Source organism: Aquarana catesbeiana, linkage group LG04, assembly GCF_042186555.1.
Source record: "Aquarana catesbeiana isolate 2022-GZ linkage group LG04, ASM4218655v1, whole genome shotgun sequence".
Taxonomy (NCBI): Eukaryota; Metazoa; Chordata; class Amphibia; order Anura; family Ranidae; genus Aquarana; species Aquarana catesbeiana.
Window position 1 is genome coordinate 419042708 of NC_133327.1, and position 26893 is coordinate 419069600.

The following is a 26893-nucleotide window of genomic DNA, read 5'->3' on the forward strand; positions in this document are numbered from 1 at the left end:
TTTTTTTACAATATTTTTTTATTCTTTATTGCAATATGTGTTTTTTGTTTTTTTTTTTAATTTTAATCAGCCCTGTTGGGGGGCTTTGGTGAGATATCAGGGGTCTTAACAGACCTCTGATATCTCCCCCTTGAGACAGTCCCTTTCTCTGCAGCCTCAGCTGCACTGAAAATGAATGGAGAGAAGACAGCGGCTCCTCTCCATTCATAAACTGACACATCGTAATCACAGGAGATTACAATGTTTCAGTTATGTGAATATACAGAGTCAGCTGACTCTGTCCATTCACAAAGGAAGGAGGAGGGGGACAGCAGAATGGAGGGGACAGCGGAGAGGCACAGCAGAACGGAGGGTACAGAGAAGGAGAGGGGAACGGCGGAATGGAGGGGGACAGCGGAGGGGGACAGAGAAACGGAGGGGACAGAGAAGGAGAGGGGAACGGCGGAACGGAGGGGGACAGTGGAGAGGCACAGCAGAACGGAGGGGACAGAGAAGGAGAGGGGAACGGAGGGGGACAGAGGAACGGAGGGGGCATGGAGGAGGAAGCAGTGACAGTCAGCGGTGATCGCGTGTGGGGGAGTTACAAGCACCAATCACCGCTGTATGTCACTAAAGCAGCTGAAAGCCCCGGGGGGAGAAGCTTGTAACTCCCCCACGCGCCGATCACCTCTGACAGTACAGGTATCGGGGAAGCATCGGGAGCATTTGCCCGAGTACAAGTACTTGGGCAAATGCTTGGTATCGGTGCCGATACCGAAGTGGCCTGCCAGTGGATGATCAAAAAAAAATGTCAGCACCTTAACTCGTGCACTTTTGGGTACAAAGATCTGGATCCCCCCCCCCGCCATAGCAAACCTTCTTTATACTCCAAGGTAATTCCTGAAGGGCTAGTATCACCCGTGGAAGCTTGCCTAAATTGTGAAAGCAAATCAGATTGTAATAGCAAAAAGTTACCTGTGAGCAGGATGTTATCCAGGAATGAGATTTCCTTCGGATCATCATGCATACGTGATAACGCATCTGGCTTGACGTTTTTAGATCCAGGCCAGTAGGTGATGTCAAACAAAAACCTTGACGTGGCTTTATTTGTCTAGCAGACTGTAGATACTCCAGATTCTTGTGTATATATTAGTATTGGATGTGCTGCACCTTCCAACAAATACCTCCACTCTTCTAGGGCCACTTTGATGGCGAGTAATTCTCGATCTCCCACATCATAGTTTCTCTCCGCTGGAGAGAGTTTGCGGGAGAAAGGTGGCCACGGCATGCATCAAGTCCTTCAAACCCTGGCGTTGTGAGACAACCACTCCTATTGCAATTTCTGAGACATCCACTTCAAGTATATAGGGTAATGCTGGATCAGGATAGCTGAGAATAGGAGCTGAGATGAAAAGTCCTTTTAAATTATCGAAAGCATCTTGTGCTTCAGGATTCCAGCAGAATCGCAGGTTCTGTTTGGTCAGTTGTGTGATGGGAGTGATGATTGCAGAGAAACCTTTAATAAATGTTCAGTAGTTGGGGAACCCTACAAAACGTTGCAACCCCTTCTTATCTGTAGGTGCAGGCCAGTCCAATATGGCAGAGACCTTGGAGGTCCATCTTGACTCCTGCCGGAGAGATCACCATATACAAGAATTGAATACTCTGACGTTCAAATTTCAAATTTTTCTAGTTTAGCATAGAGTCTATGTTGGCGAAGTCAGGAAAGAACGCTTTTTACGTGTTCTCAATGCAGATTAAGGGACACAGAGAAGATCATGGATGTCATCCAGGTATACTATTACAAAAATGTCCAGAAAGTCTCTGAAAACATCATTGATGAAATGCTGGAAGGTGGCCGGAGCATTAGAGGCCAAAGGGCGTGACCAGATATTCAAAGTGGCCAAACCTGGTTCGAAAGGCTGCTTTCCACTCGTTCCTGTTTGCAGGCGCAGACCAAATTGTAAGGTCCTAGTAAACCCAATTTGGTGAAGATGGTTGCAGCTCATAATCTCTGGAACAGTTCGCGCGTGAGAGGAAGGGGATATCGGTTTTTAACTGCAATTTTATTTAGTTCCCGATAATCGACACATGGTCGCAGCGAGTGGTCTTTCTTCGTAACAAAGGATATTCCTGCCCCTGCTGGAGAAGTAGATGGGTGGATGAACCCTTTCTTGAGATTCTCATTTACATACTCCTTTAATGCCTCTTGTTCCCGTTTACTGAAAACATCCCGGTACTCATCATAAACCTCAGACACTGGCTGATCTATTTCCGGATCAAAGTCCATGCATAACAGTGTTGCTGGGGTATTGGGGAGCTTGGGCAAACAGTGCTCTTGGCAATAAGGTGATTAAAGCTTGACCTCTCCGGTAACCCGATCAATCTGGGGGTTGTAAGCTTGAAGCCAAGGTAGGCCCAGGATTACACGAAACAATGGGGAGGTAATGGCGTCAAGGCTTAATAATTCTATATGCTCTGTAGGAGTTACTACAGGTATTCGAGGTGTCTCGAGTTATTAATCGAGCCATCAGCCAGGTACACGGACAGTCCTTGTGCCTTTGGTCGGAGAGGGATAAGTTGCTGTGTGGCAAAAGTCAGGTCAATAAAGCAACTACAGGCCCCGGAGTCAATTATGGAGTTGACCGAAACGGTTCCTCTCGGAAGCTGGAAGGAATTTGAAGAGCCAAATGAGTTGGCTGGGCAGACAATGATGACAGATGAGCAGGAGGCGGACACTTATGTACCTCTGCAAGACAGGCCCTCACGTAATGGCTGGCTTCTCCACAATAAAGACACAAGTTGCCCTGTCGGCGACATAGATGCTCTTCAGGAGATAAGGCAGGATGCATTAATCCAATTTGCAAAGGTTCAAGGGCACTGGATGCAGGGTTGATGGAGCTTGAGCTGGTTGGAGCAGTGAGGCTGGCGTAGAGTAAGCAGAAACTAGGGCTCTGGGCATCATCCAGACGACTTTGTTGGATAGATCTTTCTGTCCTGCACTCACGGAGCCGACGGTCAATCTGAATAGCCAGAGTAATAAGCCCCTCCAAGTTGTTGGATACTTCAACCCGGGCTAGTTTGTCCTTAAGACCTTTGGAAAGACTAAGACGGAACTGATGTCGCAGGGCCACATCGTTCCATTGTGCGTCTGCGCTCCAGCATCTGAAGTCTGTAACATAGTCCTTAGCCGCTCTGCAGCCTTGCTGGAGCGCATGAAGAGCAGCCTCTGCTGTGACAGTTCGCTGTGGGTCGTCATATAGTTGCGCCGTTGTGTCAAAGAAGGATATAAGTTATATCCCCCCTACCGCCCCTGCCTGTGTCTAACCGCCCCTGCCTGTGTCTAACCGCCCCTGCCTGTGTCTAACCGCCCCTGCCTGTGTCTAACCGCCCCTGCCTGTGTCTAACCGCCCCTGCCTGTGTCTAACCGCCCCTGCCTGTGTCTAACCGCCCCTGCCTGTGTCTAACCGCCCCTGCCTGTGTCTGGCCCCCTCTCTGCCGCCCCTGCCTGTGTCTGGCCCCCTCTCTGCCGCCCCTGCCTGTGTCTGGCCCCCTCTCTGCCGCCCCTGCCTGTGTCTGGCCCCCTCTCTGCCGCCCCTGCCTGTGTCTGGCCCCCTCTCTGCCGCCCCTGCCTGTGTCTGGCCCCCTCTCTGCCGCCCCTGCCTGTGTCTGGCCCCCTCTCTGCCGCCCCTGCCTGTGTCTGGCCCCCTCTCTGCCGCCCCTGCCTGTGTCTGGCCCCCTCTCTGCCGCCCCTGCCTGTGTCTGGCCCCCTCTCTGCCGCCCCTGCCTGTGTCTGGCCCCCTCTCTGCCGCCCCTGCCTGTGTCGAACCCCCTCTCTGCCGCCCCTGCCTGTGTCGAACCCCCTCTCTGCCGCCCCTGCCTGTGTCGAACCCCACCACCACTGTTGCATGTGAATCTAACTTCCTGATAAATTTGATTTTGGTCTTAGTTGTCATGATATAAAATAATGAATGTTGTGGCCTTTTGGTGGGCGTGGTTTTTTTTTTTTGGGGGGGGGGGGCAGGATTTTATTCCTGGGCCCAGGCAGCACAATGTCTTGGGCCAGCCCTGGGGGGGGGTGACACTGTGTTTTACTGCACCAGGTGACACCAACCCTAGTGATGCCACTGTATCTATGTATCTTATTTATTTATCTATCTATCTAATTTTTTTTTTACTTAACTGCATATAGTGTCTTTAAAATTGGCATACTTATTTTATTTTATGGTGGATTCACATAAACATTTTCATCCTACTTTCTTGTGCTTGGTACTGAGCTACCATATCTTTCATTGGGAGATTGTCGCCATAGCGATTCAGGAATCTGTAGCAAAGACAAATCCCTACCACTACTACAATAATAAAGAGCAAGGTCCCAATCCACACCCAATAAGAAAGGTAAGCTAGAGAGTCCTGGATCCACCCTCTGTCCTTAATGTGGTCATCTGGGAATGATTCTTTCTGGTCATTATCCACCTGCTGATCGTCATAGTTATAGATAACAAGAGAGTCATACTTATATGTGTTCTCTTGGGTAGCAGAGTCTTCTTGTCTGCTCTGCTGATTTACGTTCAATTTCCGAACGTCAACCAAGCCTTGCTGTTCCATGTCCTTCTCCTTCTTTCCCTGCATTTCCAAGCCCTGCTTTTCCATGCCCTGCCCTTCCAAGCTCTTCATTTCCAACTGTGCTCTTCCATGCCCTGCCCTTCCAAGCTTTGCATTTCCAAGCCCTGCCCTTCCAAGCAGTGTCTTTCTATGTCCTGCCCTTCCAAGCTTTTTATTTCCCTGCCATGCTCTTCCATGCCCTTCTCCTCTAAGCCCTATTTTTTCTGCATCATTTTCCTCCATGGCTTTCTCCTTCATTCCCTCCTTTTCTAATCCCTTCTCATCCTGCAGCTTTATTTCCTGCAGGCGCTCCTCCTCTAACCAATCCTTCATTAATCTCTGCTCCTCAAATCTCTTCTCATGCTCACGCTTTTCCACTTCAAATTTCGTTTTTTCATCCAGTCCCTTCCTGTAGTGAAGGGGAATGGGGCCTGCCCTCACCTCTAATATTAAAAGGCTGAGGAATAACCCTACAATCACTTTTCTGATCATTTTCAATGCAGAATTCAGCAACACGTCTGAACTGTACAAATGTCAAAATAGACTGACTGCAATCCTCCAGCACCCGGCTTATATGGACTAGTGTGATGATGTCACAGTGCTGCGGCTGTTTCAAGGCTCCCCTACACGGCCGTTGCAAGGCTCCCCTCAGGGCTGTTTCAAGGCTCCCCTACACGGCTGTGTGAAGGCTTTTTTTTCATGCAGTGAATGTGATGTGACCGCTTTTAATGATTGTGTCCAAATGCTTTCTAAACCAAAATAATATTTGTTTAATTTCAAGTGGAACTAATTTCAATACACAACACACACATATATATATATATTACACAAAATGCAGTCTGGTTTTATTTCTTCTTATCCCGTGATATTATTGTCCCGTTGTCCCGTTGCTCCGGGCGAGCCTCAGTTCCATCCTGCTGCCTGTTTCTGCACTTCCGCCCTTCCTTCCTCTGTCCCTCAGTGAAAGGCTATAGACAACATAGCTGCTGGGGAGAGGGGCGGGGCATGCTTCCCTGCCAGAGGGGCGGAGCTATGTCTGCATCCAATACAGGTCACAGAGTAAGACTCCAGTCACAGCCACCTCCACAGAGCTGATAATAAAACAGAATTGGAAAGTTTCCTATGGATGTCATGTGATCATTTCTGTATTAGTAAAGAGTAGTGCAGTGTGACTCTGTGTTAGTGATGAAAATTGCACATATCACTGATTATCATTAGGACATCAGGTTGCTATGGGAGATGTTATTGTATTGGGTGCACATTGTACTACATATGAATGGATATTGTCCTGCATAATACAGTGTTGGGGTGCAGGGTGTATATGGAGGTTCATGTTGCTGTGATATTGTTTGGGGTGGACTGTGTTATGTATGTATTGATCTATATTGGGGAGAAAGCTGCAGCACATTTTGGGAAATGTTTCCTATTGGTGTTTATATTACTAGTTGTGGGGTGCATTGTACTCTATGTAGTTTCCTGCATGATACATATATTGGGGTTCAGAGCAATGTGTATTATTGAGGTACTGGGCTCTGTGCTTCATGTATTGGGGTTTGTGATGCGGCATTCATTGGATAATATATTACTGAGTATATTGATGAACGTGGTGCATGCTGGAGGAATAGTTCTTATTGGAGTTTATGTTGCTCGGTGTAGTGAGATGTTATTGGGGAGCGCAGTACATATTGGGGGGGGTTCTATAGTAGGGTTTATGGTGCTTTGAGTATTGGACTGCATGTTGCAGTGTTAGGGTGTATGACTATGTGAATTGGGTGTGAATGGTGTAATATGTTTTGGAGGTGTATATTGGAGGTAATGGTGCCATGTGTTGGGTGCTTGATGCTGTGTACTGGCATGCATGGAACAAACATTTTTGGGGAACAGATTGAGGGACATCATGGTGCTGTATATGTTGCATAATGAAGTGTTTATTGGGATGCATAATGCAAAGTGTATTCAGGCGTATGGTACATATTAGCGATAACAATGCACATGAGTGTTTATCTGTTTCAGGCCCCATTCACACCTGAGCGGTTTGTAGCTTGAAGCTTGAAGCTTGAAGCTTCAAGCTACAAAACGCTGGAGGGGGGAAAAAATCTTTTATTCTCTATTGAGATGGTTCACATCTCCACTCCAAAACGCCTTAAGAGAAAAGCCACAAAACGCCTGAAGCTCAAACAAGTTCTGGAACTTTTTTTTAGGCAGATTTTTCTGCTTTTTACATTGGTGACCTTTTTGACCTGTACAAAATTGCGGCAAAAATCGCGCAACTTTCTGCCTGAAAACGCTACGCTCAGGTGTGAATGGGGCTTAGATTTACCAAAACCATATAATATGAGGTCAAGCCTATACACTTTCAATTTGTATGCAATCAAGCAGGCCCTTGCACTACATAGTTGAAGGTAAATCTAAACAAAATTGAATAAGAAAATTGTATGGTGTATGGCCAGCTTAACTTTATTCAGCCAGGTGTGTCAGAGGGGTTGAGGTTGTTCTCGGACACAACAGAGAACCCAAATTACCAAGCGCTCCTTCTGGGGTAGTGCTATACTTCCTTTAGACCCCTTTCACACTGAGGAACTTTTCAGGCGCTTTTGTGCTAAAAATAGCACCTAAAAAGCTCCTGAAAATTGCTTCTCATTAATTTCAATGGATGCTTTCACACAGGGGCGGTGCACTGGCGGATCGGTGAAAAAAGTCCTGCAGTCAGCATCTTTGGGGTGCTTAACCACTTAAGCCCTGGACCATTTCGCTGGCCAAAGACCAGAGCACTTTTTGCGATTCAGCACTGCGTCGTTTTAACTGACAATTGCGTGGTCGTGCGACGTGGCTCCCAAACAAAATTGTTGTCCTTTTTTCCCCACAAATAGAGCTTTCTTTTGGTGGTATTTGATCACCTCTGCGGTTTTTATTTTTTGCGCTATAAACAAAAAAAGAGCGACAATTTTGAAAAAAACGCATTGTTTTTTACTTTTTGCTATAATAAATATCCCCCACAAATATATAAAAATCAGCAGCTACATATACTGTAGCTGCTGACTTTGAATATTAGGACACTTACCTGTTCAGAGTTCCCGCGATGTCGGCACCTCAGACGATTTTTGGTTCCCTACTGTGCAATGCACAAAGGGCACTGCGCTTTCTATTTGGCCCGGTGGCGTAGGAAGGGGGGCCGAACTTCTGAGGGACAGCGCCGCGGTTTCCAGAAGTGGGGAAGGGGTACCTGTCCAAAACAACAGGTACCCCTTCCCCTCTGAAAGATGCTAAATGTGGCACCGGCGGGGGGGGGAGAGACAGATAAGCGGAAGTTCCACTTTCGACTGGAACTCTGCTTTAACATACACTCCGCAATCGGTTTGCATGGACGGGATGCGGTGCTGAATCCGCTGTGAATTCACACCGCATCTAGTATGAACCTAGGCTATAGTATGAACCCCACCCCTCAGAGATATATATATATATATATATATATATATATATATATATATATATATATATATATATATATATATATATATATATATATATATATATATATATATATATATATATATATATATATATATATATACCCCAGCCATATATATATATATATATATATATATATATATATATATATATATATATATATATATATATATATATATATATATGCGCCCCTTTTATACATACGGTGACAACTTCCTGACAGGCTTGTTGAGGTGGGCACAGACTGTAACCTGAACACACCTGAGATCATCCCTAGTGGTGACCAAGGGCTCATTTATACATACAGCTGTCATTGCCACTCCTCTGAAAGGCGATCCAGTAGAGTGCTGAAAGTCACGACTTGAAGCAATGCCTGCGTAATCTTGAGGTCTATGGACCTCAACGCGCATCAAAGTCGGACCTAAGTAGTACAGAGAATACTTTGATGTAGCTGCGACTTGAAGTTGCACAGATATGAATGGTACTCGTTGGAAATCATGGGGTACGATTTGTCATGCGACTTTGCAGTCCCAAGTCGCACAGGTGACAGGAGAGGCGCTTTGCAGGCCCTAATTTTAGCTCTATAGCGCCTCAGTGTAAAAGTGGCCTAAAGGGTAAGTTCAACTTACAGAAAAATCTGTAAGGTAAATTTACACAGGACCCCCCCACCCACCCAGTCCCACTGACCTGCAGCACGGCGATCTCCTGTTCTGAGCCCCGGTATAACCGCCTCACGGCTCTGGAGCTTAATCTCCTAAATGTACTGGGAGGTACATTTAGGAGCATTCTAATTGGTCGGTGCCGTCACATGGGCGGTGCCGGGCAATCAGAACCCGCATAGCCCGTCCTTTCAGCAGGGAAGAAGAAGAGAGAAAGCTGAGGGGAATTCTATGCTCTGGAGCCGTGAGCCGGCTATACTGGGGCTCAGAACGGAAGATCACTGAGCTGCAGGTCAGCAGGACTGGGGGGGGGGGGGGGGGGTTGGGGTGAGGAGGGGGTCCTGTGTAAGTTCGCCTTACAGATTTTTCTGTAAAGGTTAACTTACACTTTAATATATTCTCTGCATTTATATAAAAAAACCCTCTGCATGTAGCTCTCCCAATCATCCCCCCCCCCCCTTACTCCCTACAGTGAGGGGAAAAAAGTATTTGATCCCCTGCCGTTTGCCCACTGACAAAGAAATGGTCAGTCTATAATTTTAATGTTAGGTTTATTTTAACAGAGACAGAATAACAACAAAGATATCCAGAAAAATGCATTTCAAAAAAGTTATAAATTGATTTGCATTTTAATGAGAGCTGTCTAAGGATGTCAGGGACAAGATTGTAGACCTACACAAGGCTGGAATGGGCTACAAGACAATTGCCAAGCAGCTTGGTGAGATGGTGACAACTGTTGGTGCGATTATTCGCAAATGGAAGAAACACAAAATAACTGTCAATCTCCCTCGGTCTGGGGCTCCATGCAAGATCTCACCTCATGGAGTTTCAATGATCATGAGAACGGTGAGGAATCATCCCAGAACTACACAAGAGAATCTAGTCCATGATCTCAAGGCAGCTGGGACCATAGTCACCAAGAAAACAATTGGTAACACACTACGCCGCAAAGGACTGAAACCCTGCAGTGCCCGCAAGGTCCCCCCCCTCAAGAAAGCACATGTACATCTGAATGATTCAGAGGAGAACTGGGTGAAAGTGTTGTGTTCAGATGAGACCAAAATCAAGCTCTTTGGCATCAACTCAACTCGCCGTGTTTGGAGGAGGAGGAATGCTGCCTATGAACACCATCCCCACGTCAAACATGGAGGTGGAAACATTATGCTTTGGGGGTATTTTTCTGCTAAGGGGAAAGGACAACTTCACCGCATCAAAGGGAGGATGGATGGGGCCATGTACCATCAAATCTTGGGTGAGAACCTCCTTCCCTCAGCCAGGGCATTGGAAAAAGGCTTGGGTATTCCAGCATGACAATGACCCAAAACACACGGCAACTACAAGAAACTTCTGACCTCTGTGATTGCCAACAAGGGTTTTGCCACCAAGTAAGTCATGTTTTGCCAAGGGGTTAAATACTTGTAGCACCCTGGAGTTTAGACAGGGTTGCTCCTGACAAATTTTCTTGCTAGGAGTAGTTATCCTGGTTGATTGCTAGAGACCTATTTGATTTCTCCCTAAGTTTGGCCTTGTTGCACTTTTCTCTTCTACCACTAGGTGGCCGGGTACTTGGTGATACTAGATACGAGAAGAGCAAAGCAAGGTCAGCTTATGGGTATATGGGGTATCTTAGCCAATGTGCAGGGGTTTTCTTGAATCCCTTGGCCTGCTGGGAGAGTCTATATATTTGGGTGAGATCAGGTGATCTGTGTTCTGTGCCACCTGGACGGGTGTCTGGGTGGTTGTGTGTTGTATTGCCCGGGTAGCTAGGCCAGAGATGGGACCTATCCCGGGCACATCTGGCTGCTAGGCTGTCTGAGGGCGTATCCAGAAGCAAGAGAGCAGCGCAGGGTTGGGACTGCAGCTTGCACTCCAACCAAAAGTGATGGTTCTGTCGGCCGGAGAACCTGTCATGGTCGGAGGTAGAGGGGAAGCTGTCGCCAGCAAGGGACTACCGGCCTTTTTACCAGGGACCACAGTGAGTAACTAAGACAAGTACTGGAGCAGTATTCTCACCAACCGGGGACGGTGAAGAATCTGGAAACTTCAGTGGGAATCAAGCCAGGGACCCAGCCAGTGGAGGTGACGCTTGCAGAGCAGCCTTGTGTGTCAAGTAAGGATGAGCTCCAGCGTGTTTGCATACTGCACAGCGCTAATCACAAGCAGTGAGACATTTCCCGATGTGCGGCTGCAGAGATCGGGAAATGTCTCACTGCCTGTGATTAGCGCAGTGCATTTCCGACTTCCTGTCGGGCTCGGCACGTGCAGCCTGCGAACACGCCGGAGCTCATCCTTAGTGTTAAGCTAGGGACCAAGCAGGCCAGCGTGGGTGAAGCTTGAGAGGAATCTAGAGTGCCAAGCTAGGGACCCAGAAGAGAAGCAGGGGTGATGCTTGAGGAAGATACCACCGTGAAGATTGAAGGAGCTCAAGGGATTCAGTAACAATGAATCAGTGGGTCTAGTGGGAGACTGGGAGCTCAGTGGGCTAAAGAACTACAAGGAGTGATTGTAGTGGAATAGAAAGGAATTGTTCAGCTTGTGTTAGGAACTGTTAAAGACTGTTGACACAGGAGACAGCATTCCTACACATGCAGATGTGGCGTCTTGCTGGATGCCTTTCCCTGCATGGCTGTCCTCCTATTGAAGTCTCTGAGTCTTATACAACCAAGTGTAGCGCTAAAAGTGATGCAAAAATATAGAGAAAGAAATAATGCAATGACACATGCAGTAAAGAAAAAAATGTCAAAAATAATATTACATATTAGTGAATGTCCATGTTAAATACGTAAAAAGTCCATCATGATATAAACCGTTAAGGTCACCATGTGAATAAACAAATATAATAGTGACAAGACTGTCCCGAAATTGAGTGAAGGCGTAATGAAAGTACTGGACCCACGGTAAGTAATTAGTATATCCGATAAATAAACTTGTTGCAACATTGATGAACACCAAAATATGTGATCGTGGAAGCCTTCAAACAAGATCCAATATGTGTTGATATACACTTGTGCAAAACCACCACCCGAATGAATGGAGGCTTACCAGAAAGTTGGGACCCACAGAGCGTATGCTGTATGGGTCAAACAGGCTTAAATTGCTCACTGGCAATGGAGAGGGGACACCAAAGATGAACAGAAGGTGGAATCCTAGCGGTTCTTTCCCAGGTGCGTCTTCTCCATATAGAAGCTTAAGCGTCCTCGGATATAACTGTTTAATTTAGGTCTTCTTCTGCTTCAATGCCTCTGAAAATGCTAGAATCCTCCTCCTCCTCCTCTCTCTCCTCTTGTGTGTTCTCCTTTGCTGCCAGTTCCTGCAATGTCCCCCAATGCCCAATAAGCGCATGGTTTATTTGTTTTTTTTTAAGTCTCTGAGTCTGCCAATTATCCTTTCAACTTCCTAAGGGTGTCCTGGCCCTAACCCTCTCTCCCCCAAAAAAAGGTTTGTTAAGAGAAATAAACTTTCTTTTGCATCCAAGAAGTGTCTGGCGCCTAATAACTTTACCAACTATATACCCATCATGCCTCACAACCGTCTACATACAGAAGGATGACAGCTATCTCTGGCCCTGGAGGTCCTCATTAGATCAAAGGAGGCCTGGGACCTTGCTACATATTTTATTTCTCTCATTAAAATGCAAATCAATTTTATAACTTTTTTTGAAATGCATCTTTCTGGATATTTTTGATATTATTCTGTCTCTCACTGTTAAAATAAACCTACCATTAAAATGATAGACTGATCATTTCCTTGTCAGCGGGCAAATGTACAAAATCAGCAGGGGATCAAATACTTTTTTTTCCTCTCACTGTATCTGAACTTCTCTGACTGTTTTCCCCTATTCCATTCCTTTAATTACTTACCCCGAGGCTGTCTTATGGAGAGGGTAATAGTCCTAATTCTGTTAGAAAAGATGTATCTTTGCTGCAGCTGGCAGACAAAAGCAGGGGAGCTTAGTAAAGGCATCCAGTTCTGACCTTTCCATGTGGTCAGTTCTACAAACACTAGTGACCCAAATTTTAGACCTTAAATACTGATACTTTATTATGTGCTATAAGACCTGTTTAGCATTTAGTGCTTTTATTTTAAATTTTGTCTTTTTTTTTTTTTTTTCTTTTTTCAAAAATAGACTATTCGCTATTTATGTGAAAATACCAATCACTGTGAAATTATGAGGTGTGAACTTGGTATGATGGTGAGTTTGGAGAATATAATAAACCGGTAAGTTGGGTTGATTGTGTTCTATATTCAATTAGTTCTGAATATGTCGTATAGTTTAGCATTTCTATAGAATATTTGGTGATATACTACAAAGGACGACTCCATCTTATTGGCAGCTTTTTTTGGTGCCACTTCATTGCACAGATATGACAATCCAAATCTTCATCCCCGGCTTTCTGTGCCAACTTTGAAAGAAACTGCATTCTTTCACCCTTCTCTACCAGTGTACAGTAATCCAGGAAAGTGATTTTATTGGTAGGGCAAAAATCCTTATTTTCCTGAGTCCATTGTGGGACACAGGAAGGCATTTCTGTTAGATTTTAGGCTGCATTCACACCTGAGCATTTTGTTTTCAGGCAGAAAGTCGCGTGTTTTTACCGTGTATTTTGCACAGGTCAAAAGGTCACCAGCGTAAAAAGAAGAAAAACGCCTGTAATCTGCCCAAAAAGAAGCTTGTGTACTTTTTTTGAGCTTCATGTGTTTTTCTTCAGGCTACAAAACGCTCAGATGTGAACAGGGGCCATTTAAATTGTTATTATTAAATGTATTTAAATGAATGGGATTTTGCTTGTTGGGCGTTTTTCAAGCTGTAAATGCTCAGGTGTGAATGCAGCCTTACTGCCTCCTTCAGGTGAATTGGACACAAGCAAACAAAAAAGTGTTTTGTAAGCCAAGCTAGGATAACTCCTCTCACAACCAGCATGCCTCAGTTTTGTAGCAAGCACTGTCAACAACAGGGAGGAGGTACCCCTGGAACAAAGAAACCTATCCTGGAAATTTGAAGAGTCACAGAGCTAAAGATAGTCCTGACTCCCCTGATCCTGGATTTAATCAGATGGCCTATGCACAGCATGTCTGTACCTCCCGTAGTCCATTTGGACACCATGCCACCCAACTCCACTGTTACTGCAGGCTGACTTGCTTGACTATTTTCAGGCCTGGCTGACCTCATTTCTGGCTTGGTTGCCTGCTCTGAGTTTTGGCCCAACTGGCTGGATTGAGTTCTGGCCAGTGTAAGTAGTATGCAGGGCAGTGCACAGGGGTCAATAATATGTATGTCCGTAGTTTATAGGGTTGAAAAGAGGAGTTGGTGGTTTGTAGGGCATAGTACAGGTGTTACCAGTTTATAGGACAGATTGTAAGGGTCAGTAGGGCGGTGGACGGGGTGTTTTTGGAAGGACAGGGGGCGAAAGGTCATTGTATCAGGAATTGGCAGGAGAGAGGACTGGCCCACTGACTGCCAAGAGCAGAAGGTGGGGGTTAGCAGGGCAGTGTAAAGGGGCCAGTAGGGCAGAGAGTTCGCCCATATGCAGAGCAAGAAAGCAGCTGTGAAACACTATTTGCTTTTCTGGCTCTCTTCTCTCATCCATCCAAAATGTCACACACAAGCGCCTGAGATGGACAAGGCAAGGGATGAGCACAGTACACTAGGCATGTCACATAGAAACGTGACGCCAGAAAAAGACAGAGGTGTTGTGTGTGTGTGTGTGTTTTTTTTTTTTTTTAAAACCTTTCGGACTATAGATCTATGTTTATCCTAAGCATTATTGAAGCCATTTACTGTTAACTGGCTCACTACCTCTGCTGGAAGTTTATTTCTGAACATCAACTACTCTTTCAGTAAAATAATACTTTTTAAGATTAGTTTTGAACTTTCCTCCAGTTAGTTTGAGATCATGTCCCCGTGTCCTTTCATAGTGAAAAAAATGCCCTCCTGAACCTTATTCATCCCCCTTGATGCATTTAAAGGTTTCAATCATGTCTCCTCTTTCCCTTCCTTCCTCCAGACTGTACATATTAGGTTCCTGAAGTCGCTCTCAATATGTTTTATCCCCCAAACCTTACACCATTTTTGTTACCTGTCTCTGGACTCGTTATATTTTATCAATATATTTTTGTAAGTGAGGTCTCCAAAACTGGACACCGTATTCTAAATGAGGTCTCACTAAAGATCTATATAGAGGTATCGGAATCTCCTTCCTCCTCCTGGTGACCCCTCTAGTGATGCCTCCTAGAATTCTATTCGCTTTTCCCACTGCCTCGTCATACTGTTTGCTCATTTTACAGTCATCTAAAATAAGCACCCCCAAATCTTTCTGTGTAAATGTTCTAGTTAGTGGAAACAAATCTTTTGGCAGTTAACATTCAGATATACAATGGGGTATGATACAGAAATAATGCTTAGTCTTTTTATTTTTGTTTTTTTTTCCCTTTTAGAGGTGATGTCGATAATCATATCAAACTACTTGCACAGACCGTTTACATGTTGCTAAGTGCATCTGTTCAAATGTATACTCCAGAACAAAAGATTTACAAAAGCAAACCCCAGTTCTTCATTACAAGTTCCAACAAAAGAGCAAAAACTATAACACTCCATATCCATGGGCTTGATAATCTGGTAAGTACTCTGTCCTAAAATGGATCTCCTTTATAGAAATCTAAATGATTCAGATATAGCTCCAGCCAAAACTTCTTCAGCTTTGGATAGAGTTAAAAACTGTCAGATCCTCACTGAGATTTTTTTCTCTCTTCCTGTTGCAATGACTGTGTCCTAGGACAGGAAGTGAACAGATATCTATAATAAGAACTAACGTTTTATCTGAAGTTAAGCTTTAAAGCAGTATTAAAGACCAAAAACCTTTTATATTGCAGTTTACCAAATCTTGAATGTGGTAGCTACATTTAGTTTTCTTTTAAGGCCTCATGCACACTGGCATCTGCCAAGCTCTCCTGAATGCCTCTACTGGCAGGAGAAAAGCAGCATCAAAAACAAGCCTAAAGCCGCATTTTTTTTAAAATGCTTTTAGTTGCGTCAATCACATGGGCATTCGTTCATTTGCTAGAATAATTTATTCTGGTCATTGAAATAAATTAACGCTCGATTGCTAAACGTGCCTGGAGTTAACACGCATTTAGGCATAAGTGTTTTTTCTGACAAAACACTGCTGCTCTTGAACGTGCTGGGGTTTTTTTTTTTTTCCTGCCTCTAAACGCCCTTGCCTGTAAATGCCTATGTGTACAAAGACACGTAGGCTAACATTGAGGGGAAGTAAAAAAAAAAAGTCAATGTGCAAGGGGCCTTAGTCTTCTTTTTTTCCTTTATTTCTTTCTCGAACATCACGGGACACAGAGCCACAGTAATTACTGATGGGTTATATAGGGTATCACTGGTGATTGGACACTGGCACACCGTATCAGGAAGTTCAACCCCCTATATAATCCCTCCCCTTGCAGGGATACCTCAGTTTTTAGGCCAGTGTCTTAGGTGATGGACGTGTAAAGATGTCCTGTGCTGAGCTCCAAAGGGAATATCCTATATCCTATACTGGGGCAAGCCAGGCAGACCGGATCCATTCAAAGTGTCCTTTCTAGGCCGAATTGGATGGTACCCGGGCCTCGTGTCCGAAGAAACGAGGTTTTACCTGTAATGCTTCTCTTTTTAGAGAGCTGGACCCCGCATATTAGAAAATGGTTTTCTAGCCTAATTTCTAGCCGGGTGCTTTACGGGCCCAGAACTGCAGGATCCCCCTATTGGTAGGGGGCCCCAGTCTCTGGCGGTTTTTTTAAACGGAGCCCACCGTGAGAGGTGAAGATTGGGTCTGTGTAAACTGAATCCTGTGGCTGGATAAGGTAAGAGGAGATTCAACAGAATTTTCTAATTCTAGTAGGTTTCTCCTTTAAGGTAAATGCATGCTATGCCTATTGTGACCACCGGAGGCTGCCAAGAGCACATACCTTGTCATGCTGGATTGTCTGTCTCAGTGTTCATGCTGCACATATTTCACAGCGTCTCAGGCCGGCTCCAAGGTAGGATGGGATGGGGGGATTTCTCATGTTTGAATGTTCCCCCCAGGCTAGAGAGAGGCCACAGGGGTCTAGAACAGTGTTTCTCAACTCCAGTCCTCAAGGCGCACCAACAGGTCATGTTTTCAGGATTTCCACTATTTTGCACAGGTGATTTGATCAGTTTCTTTGCCTTAGTAATTACCACATGCGTTTTCATCTGAGGGAAATCCTGAAAACATGACCTGTTGGTGCGCCTTGAGGACTGGAGTTGAGAAACACTGGTCTAGAAAGCGGTTATACCGCTCGGGCACCGCTGCCTCGGCCACCATTTCCGACCATTGCCGTTTTTTTAGGCAAGTTCTTCACTACCAGCTTCTCTCCCTCCTCCCCCTCCCCCAGCCTTCCTCCATAGTTTTTCAGGAGAGTCGGCTAGCGCGAGAAGCGCTTGTTTTTTTCAAAATTCGAGGGGGGCATTAGAGGGGGGGCGGGACGGGACGTCAGCACAGGTGCTTAGACTCCCACTCAGGCCAGCTGCAGGCTATTAAGGCACTCTGTACAGGTGCACACAGCCTTTGGAGAGACACAGAGCTGACGGTCGCATGTAAGGTGGGACACAGGCATTCTCCTAGGCAGCATTTACTGAAGTAACACCAGAATGAGCATTGGGTAGCAAGGCTTTTAGCCAGACTACATCGCTCAGCAGGCAGTGTTCATTTGTATACCTCACACCTTGTTGCTTTGCACTATGGGTAGAAGAGGTTCAAGCACCCCAAGAACCAGAGACACTAGGGGATCTGAGGGCCCCCTGTCAGCAGCATCCTCCCCTCCTGAAGGGCCAGGGACGGCTAGCCAGGGAGAGCCGATGGGGTCAGGGGCTACACCTGCTTCTGGCACTTCAGCCCCTGTATATATTACAAAAGAGGTTTTTTCCTCAACCATTAATGGTTTAGAGGAAAGATTAATGGCCGTGATTGCGTCTTCACTCAGTAGAAGAAAACGCACTAGGCCTTCCTCTGTTTCCCAAGACCCTCAGGAAGAGGAGCTTTGGGATAAAGGAGATGAATCCCTTTCAGAGGATCAGGATGGGATGGATGATTCCTCTTCGGAGGAATCAGGTGGAGAGGGACCCTCTGCGACTTCCCAAGAGGAGAAAGTCTTAGTGCAGATCCTTACTGGATTGGTCCGCTCCACATTTAAGTTGCCCCTACCTGAAACTGCTAAAGAACCCTCTTCTGCTTTGGGGTCACTGAAACCTTTCCAAGCAGCACAGGCTTTTCCTGTTCATAATTTACTTGAAAAGCTCATTTATTCTGAGTGGGATCACCCAAACGTTTTTTTCCGCCGAGAAAGTTTTCAACACTTTATCCGATGGAAGAAAAGTTTATTAAAATGTGGGGAATACCAGCTATTGATGCCGCCATTTCCTCTGTAAATAATAGTCTGACTTGTCCTGTAGACAATGCTCAGATGCTCAGGAATCCTGTAGATAAAAAGATGGAATCCCTATTGAAGGATGTTTTTTCCTTAGCAGGTTCAGTGGCTCAACCTGCAGTAGCAGCGATTGGAGTCTGTCAATACTTAAGAGACCATGTTAAGCAGGTCATCAAGGTATTACCTGAACAGCAGGCCCAGGGGTTTGCTAACCTTCCAGCGGCCTTATGCTTTGTGGTTGACGCCATTAGAGATTTTATCGTGCAAACTTCCCGTCTTTCACTGGGGTTGGTGCATATACGTAGAATCCTATGGTTGAAAAATTGGTCAGCCGAAGCATCATGGCGGGGTTTCCATTTCGTGGTGAAAGGTTGTTTGGAGAGGACTTGGATAACTATATCAAGAGAATCTCTTGTGGGAAAAGCACTCTCTTACCTGTCAAGAAGAAGAGTAAGCGTCCCTCTTTCAAACGGACTCTTTCTCCAGCGCCGGGGGCTTCAGCCTCCAGGCAGTCTCGATGGCCGCCTCCATCTGGGTCCAGAGACAAGAGTCAACCCCAGGGACAAAAGAAGTCCTGGGGGAAGAAGCCTACTAGGCAAAACACTAAGACCTCTGCATGAGGGGGCGCCCCCGCTCACTCAAGTGGGGGGAAGACTGTGACAGAGGATTTCCAGGACAGATGGGTAATCTCCACGGTAACCTTAGGGTACAAGCTGGGGTTTCAGGAATTTCCCTCTCCTCGGTTCCTCAGATCAAGTGTCCCCAGAGATCCAGAGAAGAAGCAGTCGCTCCTTCTAGCGTTAGAGCGACTTTTGTCGCAGGAGGTCATTATGATGGTTCCCGCAAAGGACCAGGGATTGGGCTTCTATTCCAACCTTTTTACGGTCCAAAAGCCAAATGGGGATGTCAGACCCATTCTGGATTTAAGGGATCTGAACCGATTCCTAAGGATTCAATCCTTCCGCATGGAATCAATTCGGACAGTAGTTCCCACCCTGCAGGGAGGAGAATTTCTGGCATCGATAGACATCAGAGATGCATATCTGCATGTGCCCATTTTTCCTGCTCATCAGAAGTTTCTGCGCTTCGAGGTAGAAGGACCCCTTTTCCAGTTTGTGGCTCTGCCTTTTGGGATAGCCACTGCACTTCGAGTGTTCACAAAGATCTTGGCTCCTCCTCTGGCCAGATTAAGGGCTCAGGGTATAGCTGTCATAGCATACCTAGACGACCTGCTCTTGATAGACCGGTCGGTAGCCTCCTTGAATGGAAACTTGAGGACCACAGTCAGGTATCTAGAACACCTGGGTTGGATCCTAAACCTAGAAAAGTCTTTCCTAAAACCAGTAAGAAGACTGGAGTATTTAGGTCTGATTATAGATACAAGCCAGGAGAAAATATTTCTACCCCAGGCAAAGATCGCTGCTTTAAGGGAACTGATTCTGGCAGTCAGGACCAAGAAGGGTCCCTCTGTCCGCCTTTGTATGAGGCTACTAGGGAAGATGGTGTCTTCATTCGAAGCAGTTCCCTATGCTCAGTTTCATTCAAGAATGCTGGAACAAGAAGGTTCAGGCATTAGACTTTCCGATAAACCTGTCGCATGCGGTGCGTCAGAGCCTCAATTGGTGGCTCATACCCGAAAACCTGCAGAAGGGGAAATCCTTTCTACCGGTTACCTGGATGGTGGTAACAACAGATGCCAGTCTGTCAGGTTGGGGAGCAGTTCTGGAACAGTCTGCGGTTCACGGGATATGGTCCGAGACCGAGAGGACCTTACCCATCAACATTCTGGAGATCCGGGCAATATATCTAGCCCTAAAAGCCTGGACTATCAGGCTACAGGGTTGTCCGGTCAGGATCCAGTCCGACAATGCCACAGTAGTGGCTTATGTCAATCATCAGGGGGGCACCCGGAGCCGAGCTGCTCAAAAGGAGGTGAACCAGATCTTAGTCTGGGCAGAGATGCATGTACCATGCATATCGGCAGTTTTCATCCCGGGAATAGAGAACTGGCAGGCGGACTATCTAAGTCGCCAGCAGTTACTGCCAGGGGAATGGTCTCTGCATCCCGACGTCTTTTGGGCCATATGCCAAAGATGGGGGGTTCCAGATGTAGATCTCTTTGCATCCCGATTCAACAAAAAGATAGACAGATTTGTGGCAAGGACAAAAGATCCTCTTGCATGCGGGACGGATGCGTTGGTGATTCCGTGGCATCAGTTCTCACTGATTTACGCATTCCCGCCTATTCTGCTACTACCACGACTCCTTCGCAGGATCAGGCAGTAAAGGAAGTCGGTACTTCTGGTGGCCCCCGCTTGGCCCAGAAGGACTTGGTATGCAGAAATAGTAAGGATGACGGTGGGTTCCCCGTGGACCCTACCGGTACGCCCAGACCTGTTATCTCAAGGTCCAGTGTTCCATCCTGCCTTACAAAAGCTAAATTTGACGGTTTGGCTATTGAGACCCACGTTCTGAAGAGTCGTGGGCTCTCAGGTCCTGTCATATCTACCTTGATTAATGCAAGGAAGCCAGCTTCCAGAATGATTTATCATAGAGTCTGGAAAGCTTATGTATCCTGGTGTGAATCCAGAGATTGGCATCCCAGGAAATATGTCATAGGTAGAATTCTTGATTTTCTACCATTAGGATTAGAGATGAAGCTGGCCTTGAGTACCATCAAGGGCCAGGTCTTGGATTTATCAGTATTATTTCAACGGCCACTTGCTTCGCATTCTTTGGTCCGAAACTTTATGCAGGGGGTGATGCGTCTTAATCCTCCGGTTAAAGCGCCCCTAAACCCCTGGGACTTGAACTTGGTCCTGGCTGTGTTACAGAAACAGCCTTTTGAACCAATAAGTCAGATTCCTTTGGTCTTGTTGACAAGGAAGTTAATTTTTCTGGTGGCCATCTCTTCTGCTAGAAGAGTTTCAGAATTAGCAGCCCTTTCCTGTAAGGAGCCTTATTTGATTATACACAAGGATAGAGTGGTACTGCGCCCTCATCCTAGTTTTTTACCGAAGGTGGTTTCTGATTTTCATTTAAACCAAGATATTGTTCTGCCTTCCTTTTTTCCAGATCCCTGTTCTCTGGAAGAGAGATCTCTACATTCGTTGGATGTAGTAAGAGCAGTTAAGGCCTATCTCGGGGCAACTGCTCAGATCCGCAAGACGGATGTTTTGTTTGTGCTGCCAGAGGGTCCTAATAGAGGACAGGCAGCGTCAAAAGCTACCATTTCTAAATGGATTCGACAATTGATCATTCAAGCTTACGGTTTGAAACAGAAGATTCCTCCGTTTCAGATCAGAGCACATTCCACAAGGGCTATTGGTGCTTCTTGGGCAGTGCATCACTGGGCCTCTATGGCTCAAATCTGCAAGGCCGCAACCTGGTCTTCAGTTCATACATTCACCAGATTCTATCAGGTGGATGTGAGAAGGCATGAGGATATCGCCTTTGGGCGTAGTGTGCTGCAGGCAGCGGTACACGGTCCTCAGGTCTGATTGCACCCTACTTGGTTCTGGTTCCCCCCCTCAGGTAGCATTGCTCTGGGACATCCCACCAGTAATTACTGTGGCTCTGTGTCCTGTGATGTTCGAGAAAGGAAATAGGATTTTTTAAAACGGCTTACCTGTAAAATCCTTTTCTTTCGAAGGACATCACGGGACACAGAGGTCCCACCCCTCTTGTAATACACTATATTGCTTGGCTACAAAACTGAGGTATCCCTGCAAGGGGAGGGATTATATAGGGGGTTGAACTTCCTGATAGGGTGTGCCAGTGTCCAATCACCAGTGATACCCTTTATAACCCACCAGTAATTACTGTGGCTCTGTGTCCCATGATGTCCTTCGAAAGAAAAGGATTTTACAGGTAAGCTGTTCTAAAAATCCTATTTTTCACCTTTTGATCTGGCCAGTAAGGGCATGTTTACACATGTGGCAAGGACTGCCACTCTTCTAAAAAGCGATTCACTTAAATAGGTTGTATTGGGTGGGAGGGGTAGTATCCGCCAAATGTGACGAGGGATTTAATTCCTGCCCAGAAACAAAGCATGGTGGCCACAGCATTTGTACACCCTGTCCACTGCCTTTGCAGTTTAAGGGGGAGTGGTTGGGAGGCAATAAAAAAAAATCGCTGATGTCTGTCATTTTTCAACTTCCTTTTAATACGTTAAAATCAATCTGTCAGGCCATCCAAAAGCAGTTTAACTGAGGGGTGGACAACACAAAAATCACTTCTAACAGGTGCCATGAAAAGGAATGGGAATTGCCTGCAGTCTAGAAGCAGCCTGAAGGACCAGTGCCTTAATCTGACCTGGATAAGGTGGAGCCCCTAATTAAGGGAATCTGCCAACTAGACCAAAGGGGGGGACAGAGAAAATCAACCAGATAAACAGACCAGGGTATAGAAGGTCACTACCAGAGGGGGATGACTCCACATGGAAGAAAGCACCAAATCAGAAAAAAGCTAAGCCACCAGAACAGGTGAAATAATAACAATTAGGGAAGTAGGGAAGAGAAAAGTCACAGCCTGATGTGGTCAACAGAAAACACTGGTGATAACCCCCAGAGAAACAGGTCTTAAGGGTTCCTCAGAGCAGAAGTAGAAGATGAAGGGTGGAATTCTCCCTCTTCCTAGACATTATATGCTGTGGTAGAAGCAAGCTCTGGCCCCCTGTGGCATTACTGATCATATTGTCAAGTGTAGGGCCAAAAGGACAACATCATTTGAACTCCAAGAAAGTTAGATGCTCCCTGGATATGGAATTAGCGTTGCAGCAGTGCAACCAGAGTGCTCTGCGCATCTGTATGGATATCTGATGCATGCGAGACATGAGTCTGGATGCTTGTAACAAGCCATCATAACTGAAGCATAAGGCCCCCAGACATTCGCTTCACTCACTCCATAAAATAGTTGCATACCCCAGCCTTGGAAAGGCCCCTTTTTGAGGAAACTAACCGAGTCTGAACGTTTGACAGATTAGGGTCATTGCCAACACAGGACAAAGAGCAGAACCAGCCAGTTCAAACTGAGAATAAAGGTGTAATTTTAGCTGCTTGTTAGTACGATCCTTAAAGGTAAGTACTACCTCTACCTTCGCAGTGATGTCCCTCTTTAGTTGGTTTACTGTTGGCGCCACAGTGGGAACGGACTACCATTCACTGAATTCTCTTTCAAATGAGAACACTTCCAGCACACACTCAAGTGGGGCCCAGGACCCTTCAGTGTGCTTCTAGTACACATACAGGAATAAAATGAATAGCAAGTATAATAGAGAGATTTGTGCAGCTTAAGGAGCTCTAAAAGACCCAAGGTTGTAGACAGCAGGCTGCTCCTCTATGTGCATGGTAGTAGGCAATGCAGAAATAAAAAACCTCTTGTAATTCTGTGGTAAAGGCAGGAGACTGCAGTGCCTCAAAAACTCCCAACAGTCTCCAGAGAGATTTAGAATCCGAGTTAGTGATGGTCAAAGGGAGCAGTGCCTAACCTGAAGGCAGATCAGAGATGAACTTTGCAGGGGATGGTGCTAAAGCCAAAAAACCCTCTAAATGAATATTGAGTAGTCTGGGCATTAGGAGGTGGGATCAATAGCAACGGGGCTGTCTGCTCTGTGTTTATGTGCAAGCATGTTACTTCCATGTAGTGGTATTTAGAGGTTGACCGATATGGGTTTTTCTCTGGCCGATGCCGATATTTAGAAATCGCGGTGGCCGATGGCCGATATGTGATGCCAATTTTATTGGGCCGATTTTTTTTTTTTTTTTTTTTTTTTCCCTTCATCTCATAAAATCTAATAGTTAGACCCCTTTCACACTGGGGCGTTTTTCAGGCGCTTTTGGGCTAAAAATAGCACCTGTAAAGTGCCTGTAAAACGGCTCCCCTGCAGTCGCAGTGTGATATCCCGAGTGCTTTCACACTGACGCGATGCGCTGGCAGGATGTTAAAAAAAAGTCCTGCAAGCAGCATCTTTGGAGCGGTGTATACCGCTCCTCCACCACTCCTGCCCATTTGAAATGAATGCGCACCGCTGCCGAAGCGCCTGAAAAGCGTTTTGACAGTAGCGCTTCAGGGGCGCATTTAACCCCTTCCTCGGCTGCTAGCTGGGTTATAACCGCCCTGCTAGCAGCCAAATAGCGCCGCTAAAATGATGGTAAAGCGCCGCTAAAACTAGCAGCGTTTTACCGTCAACGCATGCCTACTCCAGTGTGAAAGCTACCTTAAGTGATACAGAAAATTTTTTACATTTAAACATTTATTAAACAAAACAATCCTCCAATCAGTTCACTTGTATGTAGAATTTAGATAAAAAAAAAATAAATAAAAAAAACTATATCTTAAATATTAAATACACAAAAACAGGTAATCAAAACTTTTGGATGAAAAAAATGGGCTAACTTTACTGCTTAGTTTTTAAAAACAATTTATTAGTGTATTTTTTCAAAAAATATTGCGTTTGAAAGACCGCTGCGCAAATACCGTGTGACATAAAATATTGCAACAACCGCTATTTTATTCCCTAGGGTCTCTGCTAAAAAAAATATATATATTGTTTGGGTGTTCTAAGGCCCCTTTCACACTGGGGCGGTGGGGGGCGTCGGCGGTACAACAGCGCTATTTTTAGCGCTGCTGTACTGTCGTTCTTGCAGCTGTATTCGGCCGCTAGCGGTGCGGTTTTAACCCCCGCTGGCGGCCGAAAAAGGGTTAAAATCCCTCGTACAGCGCGGCTATAGCCGCGGTGTCCCATTGATTTCAATGGGCAGGAGCGGTGAAGGAGCGGTGAATTCACCGCTCCTTCACCGCTCCAAAGAAGCGGTTTGCAGGACTTTTTTCACCGTCCTGCCAGCGCACCGCTTCAGTGTGAAAGCCCTCGGGCTTTCACACTGAACAAACAGCGGAGGCTGTTTAGGGGTGGTTTGCAGGCGGTATTTTTAGCGCAATATCGCCTGCAAACCGCCCCAGTGTGAAAGGGGGGTCTAAGTGATTTTCTAGCAGAAAATACAGGATTTTTACTTGTAAGCAACAAGTGTCAGAAAAGATTTAGTCTTTAAATAGTTAAACTGAGAACTTCTACACACGGAATTTAGTTCATTCATAAGTGTAAACATTTTATCCTTCAGGTTCTTTTTATCAGATTTGGCAGGCTGTCCAGAGGAGGAGAGAAGTAGCTTCACAGAAGTTTTCAGGCAAGACTTCTATTACAGAAGTCATTTGCAAGTCCGCTGATATCGGCCTTTTTTATCAGCACATCGGCCGATGCCGATTAAGTAAAAAACACCAAATATCGGCCGATATATATCGGTCGACCTCTAGTGGTATTGGAACTAGTCCCAAGATCCGAGGCAAGGTTTTAGGTACCTGCGCCCCTAGGTAGCTAGTGCTGACGAAGCGACCAACTTACTGTGGGTGGGTTGTGAGAATGAACTGAAGACCAGAATTCCAAGTGGTGCTTGCAAGCAGGAGCAGCAAGGGGATGCTGCTTTCTCTACACCGAAAGGCAGGAAACAGAGGGCACTTAACATTTCACCCATTGTATGACATCAGTCCTCATCAGTCCTCATCAGTAACTCATACCACAGTGGTGCAATAATGAGGTAGCCTGCTGCTTCAGTCTGAACGGCCTTACAAAGTGAGCTTTAATGCCGTGTACACACGACCGGACTTTTCGACAGCAAAGGTCTGACGGAACGAATCAGTCGGACAATTCGATCGCGTGTGGGCTTCATCTGACCTTTTCTGTAGAAAAATCTGACGGACTGTAGAAATAGAACATGTTTCAAATCTTTCCGACGGACTCTAGTCCTATCGAAAAATCTGTTCGTTTGTATACTAGTCCGACGGATCAAAAACAACGCAAGGGCGGCTACTGGCTATGAACTTCCTTATTCTAGTCCAGTCGTACGTCATCACATTCGAATCAGTCGGACTTTGGTGTGATCGTGTGTAGGCAAGTCCGTTTTGTTGGAACTCCGTCCGCTCGTGCGTACGCAGCATTAGAGAGCAGGCAATACCCTTGGGCTATGGCACGGCTCCGGACCTGGAAAGCACTTTAGGAGCACTACAATACAGAAGCCATTACCTGAAGGTCACGTATCAGGCTATCCCCACACGTTCAGTCCAGTGGGTTTTCTTTACAACAGTTCAAAATTAGGCTGAGAAACGGTCTATCCAGATAAATGCTATGTAGAGATCAGCTCAAGCAACGGTGTAGTAAGCAATCTTAATTGAAGGCAATGAAAGAAGTCCATGAACAAGGTCGAAGAAGACATATTGGTCAGAGGAAGGGTTATATGGGGGGCTAACTTGCAGTTTTTCTGTTTGCTAGTGGTCAGTCCTCTTGCAGACGGCTGAATTCCTGTGTCCTCCAATGGATGAGAAAGAAAATAGTATGCACACCACTGTACGTGTTCCCATAGATCGGGGGTCAGCAACCTGTAGATTGCGGTCTGGGCTTGCTGACCCACCATTCCAGAGCATCAGAGTGCAATGCAGGGGGACTGCTTGTAAAGTTGGGTCTGTAGTAGAGAGCAAGAGCTGCATAAGGCAATGTCTCCTCTGTAATGCCGGCTCCTGTCCTATGCGGAGTGATACCAAATGCCCTCCACCTCTTATCCCACCTAGCGGTCTCCAGAGTGGTGCCAGCAGCAGGAAAGAAGAGATCTTCAGGTCAGTGTGAAGCAATACACTGGTCATAATAGCATAGGGCTGCTTTCACATTAATGTGCTGCGGTTTACTCAAAACTGGGTTT

At 45.9% G+C, this 26893-nt stretch overlaps 1 protein-coding gene across 1 annotated transcript in view; it reads left to right on the forward strand.

The window, feature by feature from the left end:
• LOC141140305 (armadillo repeat-containing protein 1-like) overlaps positions 1-26893 on the forward strand; it is a 61679-nt gene that overhangs the window by 20939 nt on the left and 13847 nt on the right. Inside the window, exons 2-3 of the mRNA XM_073627330.1 lie at positions 12838-12929; positions 15147-15327. Of these exons, the coding sequence (XP_073483431.1) occupies positions 12838-12929; positions 15147-15327 (273 nt within the window). The remainder of the gene's footprint in view (positions 1-12837; positions 12930-15146; positions 15328-26893) is intronic.